General features: G+C 36.5%; 2 protein-coding genes across 7 annotated transcripts in view; one reads left to right on the plus strand and one right to left on the minus strand.

Annotated features, from left to right (window-relative positions):
- LOC105470001 (transient receptor potential cation channel subfamily C member 1) overlaps positions 1–6144 on the plus strand; it is an 81920-nt gene extending 75776 nt beyond the window's left edge. For all 6 annotated transcript variants that reach the window (XM_024789200.2, XM_011721691.3, XM_011721693.3 and 3 more), the window contains 4 exons: positions 644–819; positions 2273–2474; positions 2733–2927; positions 4292–6144. In XM_024789200.2, coding sequence (XP_024644968.1) covers positions 644–819; positions 2273–2474; positions 2733–2927; positions 4292–4519 — 801 coding nt within the window. In that variant the 3' untranslated portion in view covers positions 4520–6144. The remainder of the gene's footprint in view (positions 1–643; positions 820–2272; positions 2475–2732; positions 2928–4291) is intronic.
- The window catches only part of LOC105470002 (procollagen C-endopeptidase enhancer 2), a 135808-nt gene that overhangs the window by 39456 nt on the left and 84698 nt on the right, over positions 1–11654 (minus strand). The gene's annotated exons all lie outside the window — the stretch shown is intronic.

The following is an 11654-nucleotide window of genomic DNA, read 5'->3' on the forward strand; positions in this document are numbered from 1 at the left end:
AAGGAGAATGAAATTAGGATTAAAGCTTCTATATGCACTATACATGTCTAAACTACAAAACATACTCACTACTAATACTGGACACCCTCATTTGGCTTGCACACATAGTATTTTCTTAAAATGGACCCAAATTGAAAGAAAGTCTGTCACCTCAGCAAAAGAAATTAGGGCAGTCCCGTAGGAGGAAATGCTGATTTTAGGAACTGGTTTCAAAAGTCAGGTGAAATACTTTGCCCCATAATGATTTTATATTTGTAAAATTTAAGAAGCTATGTAAATATAAGCATTTATTTCTCTTTAAGTTTGAGCAGGGTATTTTCCTTTTATCCCTTGCAAATTCAGCCTTTTCTTAAATCTCTGTATCTCTGCCTCTATCTCCATAGCAACAATGTCCTCTGAAAACCTGATCCAGGTTCAAGAACATGCCTTCTAAACAATGATAGTGTTGGTATGATTAAAATGACTTTTTGTTAGGCAGCTGGATTTTCAATGTTTTTAAAATGCTGGTCTATCTCAACCAGACGCAATAGAAGGGGTGGCCTGTGGATTATGTGTTTGTCTTCCTTTTGTTGCTGGGTCATTTATATTTAATATTTTGTTTTTCTGATAATCTTAATGAATACCTGTGTAATATATTCCACAGATTTCAATGGGACAGATGTTACAAGATTTTGGAAAATTTCTTGGGATGTTTCTTCTTGTTTTGTTTTCTTTCACAATTGGACTGACACAACTGTATGATAAAGGATATACTTCAAAGGAGCAGAAAGACTGTGTAGGCATCTTCTGTGAACAGCAAAGCAATGATACCTTCCATTCGTGAGTGTCTTTTAAATGTTTTAGTAAATATATTTGTCTTTTAACCATCTTCTATATGAATTAGTATCTATAGAAATAGAACTTCAAATTTTAAGAAATTCCTTATTAATGTTCATAAACTTTAATAAACACTTATTTTTCATGAGTCACTATAGTCATCTTTACATACAGAATCTTAAACAGTGGGTCCAAGTTATTACCTTGTCTTCCCTACTGCAGTCTATCTTAACAGAGGAATTATTGGCATTTTGCGTGCTCTTAGCATTTTGAGCAATTCTTTGTCAGTCCCATATATTGCAAGATGTTCAGCATCTCTGTCCTTCAGGTATTAAATGTCAGTAGCAACACTCAGTCATTGTTACAGCCAAAAACACTCACAGCTTCAACACTTTTTAAGAGGTCATTGGAATTGAGAATCATTAGAACTTCATGAACATTTTTTTCTCTAATGTATCATAAGGATTTGAACACCCTGTTTTGAGGTAAACAAAATACCTCCCCTCATTTTTAAATAAAACAATGGAGAAGGGGTGTGGAAGGACACATTTGTCATGTTCCTATTATATGTCAACTATTCTTTAGTTATTTTGTGTGTCATCTTATGTAAAGAATAAGATTAATGAGTGTCAGTGTAGCCTTTACTATATACCAGACAATGCTCTAAGTGCTGAGCAAATGAAGCATTAGTAAACAAAACTATCCTGATGAAGCTTAACATTCTAGGGAGGTGATACAGGCAATAAAAAGAGGAGTAAAATACTTATTATGTTACACAGTGGTCGGGGCTACAAAGACAAATAAAGCATGAGCTAAAGAGCATCTGTGTGTCAGAGTTCAGTTTTAGCTAAGGAGCTAAGGAATGCCCCAGAAGAGATAGCATTCATGTGAGGATCTAAAACTGGTAAAGAAGCAAGCCATGAAGAAGATTTCTGGGGGAAGCGCATTTACAGAGAGAGAGAACAGCAAAGGCCAGTGTCCAGAGGTAGGAGCATGACTGGCATGTTCAAGAAAATGCCAGGCAGGCAGTGTAGATGCAATGTGTTGAATTGGAGGGGGAGTTGTAGGAAATGAAGTCAGAAAGGTAATGGGGATCATGTAGGACCTTTTTGCCCTTGTAAGGATTTTGAGTTATTGAAATTGAGTTATTTGAAGGTTTTGAGCAGAGGTGTGACAAAATCTAATTAGATATTAACAAATCATATAGGCTGCCTTGTTGAGAACAGACAGAAAGGCAGCAAGGGGTTAAAGAGTTATGAATAATTTATCTTCTTAGGGCCTGTCTCTTTGTTTAAAGTAAGACATATCTGTACTGTGGAAATCAACATCATTTTAAAATAAAGAATTGTTCATGGATTATCAGTGTTTTATTTAAATAATTTTGATATAAACAAATTATTTGTTTTTGCTAATTTCTTTAATTGCCTTTTAAACAGAAATGCAATTGTCTTTACAGGTTCATTGGCACCTGCTTTGCTTTGTTCTGGTATATTTTCTCCTTAGCGCATGTGGCAATCTTTGTCACAAGATTTAGCTATGGAGAAGAACTGCAGTCCTTTGTGGGAGCTGTCATTGTTGGTACATACAATGTGGTGGTTGTGATTGTGCTTACCAAACTGCTGGTGGCAATGCTTCATAAAAGCTTTCAGTTGATAGCAGTAAGTTCATTCTTTTAAAAACTTTATATTCTCCTCAGACCATACTAAGTGCATACAATAGATAAGACAGCCAAAGATTATAAGATTATAAGAATTGAAAAATAGTATTTTAAAGTTAACTATAGATTTTTAAAATGTAAGTAATGTATAATAATTGCAAATGTTGAACAAAATTTTTTCTACAAGGTGTGGAAACATCCCCCATATTTGTGTGTGTGTTCCTATTCTACTTTGCTTTTTAATTTGCCTTTTATATAGAATCATGAAGACAAAGAATGGAAGTTTGCTCGAGCGAAGTTATGGCTTAGCTACTTTGATGATAAATGTACGTTACCTCCACCTTTCAACATCATTCCTTCACCAAAGACTATCTGCTATATGATTAGTAGCCTCAGTAAGTGGATTTGCTCTCATACATCAAAAGGCAAGGTCAAACGGCAAAACAGTTTAAAGGTAAGAAATTAGAAGCTTGAATGGCAACATAAAAGTTTTAACAATTCCTAATCTCAGATATTTCTTAAAGCATAAGTAGGCAAGTTCCTTAAGGGCTGGGGCTGTGACTGACTTTTTTCACTGCTGTGTTCCCTAATGTATGGCATTGCATCCAACATAAAGTAAGGATTCAATAAATACTATTGAGAGTGAGAGGGCTGGGCGCGGTAGCTCACGCTTGTAATCCCAGCACTTTGGGAGGCTGAGGCAAGTACATCACTTGAGGTCAGGAGTTCGAGACCATCCTGGCCAACATGGTGAAACCCTGTCTCTACTAAAAACACAAAAATTAGCCGGGTGTGGTGGTGCATGCCTGTTGTCCCAGCTACTCAGGAGGCTAAGGCAGTAGGTTCACTTGAACCCAGGAGGTGGAAGTTGCAGTGAGCCAGGATCAAGCTACTGCACTCCAGCCTGGGTGACAGAGCGAGACTCCACCTCGAAACAAACAAATATATATGTGTGTGTGTGTGTGTGTGTGTGTGTGTATACACACACATACATATAATTATTAAGAATGAGAGACAGTACTGAGATTTTTTTTTTACTTTTCAGATTCCTCCAATATATAAAATTTCATCTCATAGTTTTAAAACATGGGAAATATTCGAAATACCTATTCTGTCACTGTAGCTAAAGAATGACTACTAGAATCAGCTCATATTTTTCTGGTTCTTCTTGAAAGCCATTCAATACATCAATAATTCAATATATGTTACTATAAACCAGGGGTTGGGACATTTTTTCTGTAAAGGTCCAGATAACTTTTCAGGCTGAGACAAAATCAGAGATATTGTGTAAGCAGTGATACAATAAGAGAGAAAACAAATTTTCACAAAACTTTTATGGATAAAATTCAAAATATAACAATAACAGTAATAATTTTTTAAATACAGATCTACTAATGAAAAGAATGGAATTCCTTTTGGGAGGGGATAAATTTTCACTTAACTAGAGTTTAAAATTAGTGTTATTATCAATTGATGATAAATGTTCATCTGTAAAATCTATTCTTAGCTCACAGGCTGTAAAGTCAGGATATGGACCATATTTGGCCTGTGGGTTGTAGTTTGCCAATCCCTGCTATAAACTAAGGATTCCTAAGACTAATTTTTTTCAATCAAGATAAGCATAAAATTAAATGCATTAAACTAATATGCAGGCTATATTTGTTTTAAACAAGTGTTGAATATTATACCATGTAGTAGCAAAACTGTAGTCTAATAAAGCATTTAAAGATGTGTTTGTGTCTGTGAATATGTTTTTGAACTCTACCTCATTTAAATATTGTTTCTGCATATCCTTAGTATCATATTGTTGTTTTGAAGGAATGGAGAAATTTGAAACAGAAGAGAGATGAAAACTATCAAAAAGTGATGTGCTGCCTAGTGCATCGTTACTTGACTTCCATGAGACAGAAAATGCAAAGTACAGATCAGGCAACTGTGGAAAATCTAAATGAACTGCGTCAAGATCTGTCAAAATTCCGAAATGAAATAAGAGATTTACTTGGCTTTCGGACTTCTAAATATGCTATGTTTTATCCAAGAAATTAACCATTTTCTAAATCATGAAGAGAGTAATTTTCAATAACAGATCCAAAAGACTATATTGCATAACTTGCAATGAAATTAATGAGATATATATTGAAATAATTATGTAAAAGCCATTCTTTAAAATATTTATAGCATAAATATGTTATGTAAAGTATGTATATTGAATTAGTTTTTTAAAACCTTGTGTTAGTGGCTTTTTGCAAAAGCAAAACAGATTAAGTAGATAGATTTTGTTAGCATGCTGCTTGGTTTTCTCACTTAGTGTTTTAAAATTTTTTCTTTTTATGTTTTAGAGGGGCAGTTATAAAATGAAGATCGGCAAATGTGGGCTGATCTCCTTCATAGGATACACTTGAAATATAGAAGTTATGGTTTAAATATCTCTGTTTTAGGAGTTCACGTATAGTTCAGTATTTATTGTTTAGGAGTATAACTTTATCTAAAATAATAGTCTATTTTTTTCTTTTGTATTTTGTTATAATCTTAAGCAACAAAGAAAAAACCCTAATATTTGAATCTATTTATGTCTTTCAATTTAAATTCACTTCAGTTTTTGTTATTGTAATATATTTACTTTTACATGGTTATAATCACTTTATATTTTTAACATTTTTTTCACTTAATATTTTATATATACATTTCCATGTATTCATGTAGTTAGTCCACATATTTAAATTTTTATAGAATTATATAGTTTTTGAAAAATATAGTCAGTAGATGTTTTATTTTTTAGCTAGAGCATTCAATTATGTTTATAAGTTTGCGTAGCTACTTGTCGACATTTGGTTGAATTTTTTCATATCATAATAGTCCTATTTTTTTCAAGTTGGAGTGAATGTTTATAGTTTTAAGATAGGAGACACTTTATCACATGTAGTCACAACCTGTTTTGTTTTTGTAAAACATAGGAAGTCTGTTTAATGGAATGATTTGTTTTATATTTGGGAATGATTTGTTTTATATTTGGACTAAGGTTCTTGAGCTTATCTCCCAAAGTACTTTCCAGAATTTAACATAGCTTCTATAAAAGTGACTTCATACTTATTTGTGGATCATTCTTGCTGCTTAAGATGAAAATCACTGGTTTTTTAAAATTAAAGAATAAAATATGTGTTTAAATTTTTTGTGTGTTCACATAAAGGAATGTAGCTAAAATGTTTTCATAGGCTATTATATATTCTTGCAGCATTTCCAGTTAAGAGGGTATTAGGTATATAATTCTCTTCTTAACTGAATGTCAGATGGTCTTACGCCACAGGGTGCAGGTAACCCTTGGTCTGTAAGCACCACCAATCCAGGGATCATTGTCTAAATAGGTTAGTATTGTGTTTCATCTTGCTTTTGCATTTTTATTGTTTAATTTCTAAATTTTAAGTGTTCCCTCTTTGGGGCAAATTCTTATAAAAATGTTTATTGTAAAGTTATATATTTTGTCTACAATGGGATTATGCACTTCCCAATTGGGATTTTACATCTGGATTTTTAGTCATTCTAAAAAATACCTAATATTAAAACATTTATAGAGTGCCTACTGTATGCATGAGTTGAGTTGCCTATGAGGTACATTTTGAATGACAGCATCGTGTAAGAAAAAAGGTGAATAAAATTTGACATTAGATGATAAATGGATGGAGTCTGTCTATTGTATTACCAATTTTTAAAACTTTAGATATACAGTAGTCCCCCTTTATCTGCAGTTTCACTTTCCATGGTTTCAGTTACCCATAGGCAATCATGGTCCAAAAATATTGAATGAAAAATTCCAGAAATAAGTCTTGAGGTTTTGTTTATTTCTTAGAGACAGGGTCTCTCTTTGCCCAGACTCTCTCTGCAGTGGCACGATGATAGCTCACTGCAGCCTCGAACTTCTGGGCTCAAGCAATCCTCCTGCCTCAGCCTCCCAAATTGCTGGGATTACAAATGTGAGCCTCCATGCTCAGACAATTCTTAAGTTCTAAGCTGTTCACTGTTCTGAGTCATATGATGAAATCTCATGCCATCCTGCGTGGGCATGAGTCATCCCTTTGTCCAGCATATTCACACAGTATATACTATCCACCACTGAATCACCTAGCATCATTCTCTGCTATCAGATCGACTGCCATGGCATCCCACTGCTTGTGTAACCCTTGCTTATATGTAACCCTAATTTTACTTTATAATGGCCCCAAAGTACAAGAGTTGTGATGCAGGCAATTTGAATACGCCAACGAGAAGCTGTAGCCTGCTTCCTTTAAGTGAAAAGGTGAAAGCTCTTGACTTAAGGAACTTCAGGAAAGAGAAAAAATGTACATATGGTAACATCTACAGTAAGAACGAATCTTTTGCCTGGGAAATTGTGAAAAAGAAAAAAAAATTGTGCTAATTTTGCTGTTACACCTGAAACTGCAAAAGTTACAGCCACAGTGTGGGAAGTGCTTAGTTAAGATGGAAAAGGCATTAAATTTGTGGGTAGATGGTATGAACAGAAGCGTGTTCCAGTTAACAGCAGTTGGGCTCAGAAGTATCTGTGGTTTCAGGTATCCACTGGGGTCTTGGAACATATCCCCTGTGGATAAGGGGGGACTACTGTGCCATGTTTTGAAATAATCTGCCAAAACAAAGACCTGTATGTGAACATTTCTAGAAGCTGTATTCATGCTGTCAAACTGAAAACAACCAAATGTCCATTAACTAGTGACTGGATCAGCAAATTGTACATCCATACAATGACAATTTATTCAGCAGTAAAAAGGAATTGTATCAGTCACAGAGAAACAGAGCTACTAGGATATTTGCAGGCACACATGTATGTGTGTGTATAGTGATTTGTTTACAGGGATCTGACGTTACACAATTGCTGGAGTTGGTAAGCAGTCTCTGTAAGTCTCTGTTTTTTCATCTAATGCTGGAGCAAAGCTGGAAGTCCACAGGGTAGGCAGGTGGGAAGAAAAGATGGATGTCAAGTGGGAGAGATCAGGGACAAGCTGGAACCCATGAAGACAGACCAAGTCCCATGTGACTCCTCACATCTCCAACTTTATGATGTGGTACCCTGTTGGAGGAGTGTTGCCCTTTGCCACTTGCTTTTGCAAGTATGTTGCTAAACATTCACTTGACCCAGGAATCAGAGAAGCTGAAGGAGGATCCAAGGAAAGGTGGGTCAGCTGTAGGCCTTGCTACTGCCCCATATTAGCAAAGTGAACCAGCAGATAAGTTACAGCACGTGTGAGCTGCAGAAGTGCCCGCATCAAGAACAAAACAGCTGCTGCTTCACTTCTGCTCTCCAGTCTCGCGCTAAAATGTCTCTTGTAACTGGAAGCATACAAGGAAGGGAATTTTGGGAAATATAATTAGGCCTAGCCAAGTTGATACATTATAAAGCCACCGCAGGAACAAACTGCTGATATATGCAATAGCATGGATGAATTTTTAAAGTAAGTGAAAGAAGCCAGTCACAAAAGGCTACAATACTGCATGGTTCCATTTAGATGACATTCTAGAAAAGACAAAACTATAGGAACTGAAATCAGATCATTGAGTACCAGGGTCTAGTGGTCTAGGAGACAACTGACTGCACACTCATCAAACTGTATGCTTAAAAAGAGTAAATTTTAATGTATAGAAATTATGCCTTAACAAACAAGACAAAAAAATCTAAAATATAATGCTACAACATACTAAAATAAATAAGAAAATAGCAGTGGAATCTTCCAATTCATTACCACTGCCAAAGAAAGTGGTGCTTGCATATGCAAGTTGGTAGCCCATCACTCACACAGCACAATGGGGTACAGTAATAAATGCCAAGGTGAATAACTTCGTATTACTTTTTCAAATTCATTTTTGCTATTTGGGTTCTATGATTTTTCATTTAAATTTTGGAAACTATCAATTTCTAAAAAAAAACCAAAAAACAAAAAACAAAAAAAAAACACTTGGGATTTTTATTGGAATTGCTTTCAAACTAGAGACCACTTTGGGAAGAACTGACATCTTAACAGTATTGTCTAAACTATCAACATGATGTAGCTTCTCATTTAATTAAGTCTTCCTTAATTTCCCTTAGCAATGTTTTATAGTTTTTAGCATTGAAATCCAATAGCACTGTATATTAATAACTAAAAAAATAGAATGAGATTCTACTCACATGAAATCCCAATGAAGACGAGGTTGCTTATCATTTAGTTATGTGTTCAGATTTCAAAGCTTAACATCTTTCCTTAAAGTAACTAGAGGTTGTTATTAATTGTTTGAGGGATGCAAACCAACTGCTAATCATTGACAGTCTTTCTTAAAATGATAAAAACGGAAGTGCTCTTAATCTTATTAATAAATACTTATTATCTCTTTTCTACCTGATAAAGAAAACTTTGATTCCTTAGACTTCAAAATTTTTGTTTTCCTCAGAAAATACATGTATAAAATACCAAACAAATTGAGGGTATAGGTCCTGGGAGTAAACCAACTGGGTCTATTTATTCAGATTACACTAAGAAACTAGTAATAGTATCAGGGATAATCACTGCTCTGAATTTCTCATTTGTAAGTTAATTTATTAGTTTTCTGGCATCACAGCCCCATTCGTAAACAAGCTGTGTTTCTGAAAGATACACTTAGAAGAATTTCCCATTACAGTGCTTCTCTTCATTTGACAATTTCATATTGTGTTTTCCTATTCTGCTCTCCCTACCCACTGACTGAAATAAATACTTCAGATATGCAACACATAAATTAGGAAAAATTTTATATGCTAGTTGATGCTTTAAAAATAACCATCTTCTGTAATCCCAGCACTTTGGGAGGCTGAGGCGGGTGGATCAAAAGGTCAGGAGATCAAGACCATTCTGGCTCACACGGTGAAACCCCGTCTCTACTAAAGATACAAAAATTAGCCGAGTGTGGTGGCGGGCACCTGTAGTCCCAGCTACTCGGGAGGCTGAGGTAGGAGAATGGCGTGAACCCGGGAGGCGGAGCTTGCAGTGAGCGGAGATCGTGCCACTGCACTCCAGCCTGGGCGACAGAGCAAGACTCCGTCTCAAAAAAACAAAAACAAAAATCTTTAAGAGACATGATTTCTGATATAAATTAAATTATAGTAATAAAAGAGGCAAAACAGCAGGTTTGTGTAGGAGGTAAATGTATTTAAAAAAAAAAAAAAATGACTATCCCAGCCAGTCCAATATGTGATAAGTAAGTTCCTTTTTTTTTATCCTGCTACCAGCAATCTGGAAAATTATCTCTCCCTCTCTCTCTCCCCATTAGAAAGGTTATTTACCTGTAATCCCAGCACTTTGGGAGGCCGAGACGGGCGGATCACGAGGTCAGGAGTCGAGACCATCCTGGCTAACACGGTGAAACCCCGTCTCTACTAAAAAATACAAAAAACTAGCCGGGCGAGGTGGCGGGCGCCTGTAGTCCCAGCTACTCGGGAGGCTGAGGCAGGAGAATGGCGTAAACCCGGGAGGCGGAGCTTGCAGTGAGCTGAGATCCGGCCACTGCACTCCAGCCTGGGCCACAGAGCGAGACTCCGTCTCAAAACAAAAAACAAAAAAACGAAAGGTTATTTAATCCATCCTTCAATTTTAGGTAAATTTATTCTTACTGAAAGATAAAATGGGCCAGGCACAGTGGCTCACGCCTATAATCCCAGCACTTTGGGAGGCCAAAGCAGGTGGATCACCTAAGGTTGGAAGTTTGAGACCAGCGTGACCAGCATGGAGAAACCCTGTCTCTACTAAAAATACAAAATTAGCCGGGCGTGGTGGCGCATGCCTGTAATCCCAGCTACTCAGGAGGCTGAGGCAGGAGAATCATTTGAACCCGGGAGGCAGAGGTTGCAGTGAGCCAAGATTGCGCCATTGCACTCCGGCCTGGGCAACAAGAGTGAAACTCCGTCTCAAAAAAAAAAAAAAAAAAAAAAAAAAAGAAAGATAAAACGATTGAGTGCTGTTTTAAGAATTTTAAGGAGGAAAATACACAAGCTGCCTCAGTAACTCATTCACTCATTCAGAAATTGAATTAATTCTGTGAGGTAATTCAGCTTCTCATTTTAAAATTCATTTCCTCCATTTTTATTTCAACAGAAAAAGCAATCACAATATTTTCTGTGTTTGCTTGAATGCAGATGTCTTCTTCTCCCACCCACCCCCGCTGACCCCAGTGACAGAGTCTCACAATATTTGCCAGGCTGGAAGTACAGTGGCTATTCACAGGGGCCATCAGAGCACACTACAGCCTCCAACTTTTGGGCTAAAGAGAACCTCCTACCTCGGCCTCCCAAGTAGCTGGGACCACAGCAGTGTGCTACTACACCCAGCCTCTTTCTTTTGAAAAGCTGTAAAACAAGACTAGGCACAGGAAGGAACAGTTCTCTCATTCTCTGCTGTATCCTCACTCTAAGTATGGTATTAATGTTGAATGGCACAAAGTTATTAAATGAAAATTTAGCCATTATCCATTAGTGTAAATATTACAGGAATGACATCTAGTTTATTAAATACTCATTACAATTGTGTGTTCCAGATCCTATTTTCTCAAACTGGATTAAAAGAAAACCCAGATTCTCTACTTCAACCTTCTAATTTAATACACAGGAAAACTAACATTTTGAGTAATTTGTCCAAGTTTATATACTGACTGACTTGAGATGCTGAATTCAATTTATTTTTCCTATCAGTCAATACATATCCAAAAGCTTTCCATTTTTGAATTAGCTTCTCATTGTAGGTTCATCTTGGTCAGCAAACAGAGCTTAAAGTCCCTACTTTTCTAAATGACTAATTTTTTAAAAACTTTTATGACAAGTGTCAAGCAGAGATAGCAAGATGAACAAGAGTTGGAGGAAGAGGATGGACAGGTAGGTAGTGAACATCGTAGGAAAGGGGGAGTTAGCCTCAGAAAGTAACAACCAGACCAGAAGGGACCAGAGTGTTTACAGCAGACTGGTGAATTTCATTTCTGTGCCACTTTCTTTCCTTATCAATTTGAATATTCAGCCAGGCGTGGTGGCTCACACCTGTAATCTCAGCACTTTAGGAGGATGAGGGGGGTGGATCACCTGAGGTCAGGAGTTCGAGATCAGCCTGGCCAACATAGTGAAACATTAGCTGGGCGTGGTGGTGTGCGGCTGTAATCCCAGCTACTCAGGAGGCTG

Source organism: Macaca nemestrina, chromosome 2 (assembly GCF_043159975.1).
Source record: "Macaca nemestrina isolate mMacNem1 chromosome 2, mMacNem.hap1, whole genome shotgun sequence".
In the NCBI taxonomy this organism is placed as follows: domain Eukaryota; kingdom Metazoa; phylum Chordata; class Mammalia; order Primates; family Cercopithecidae; genus Macaca; species Macaca nemestrina.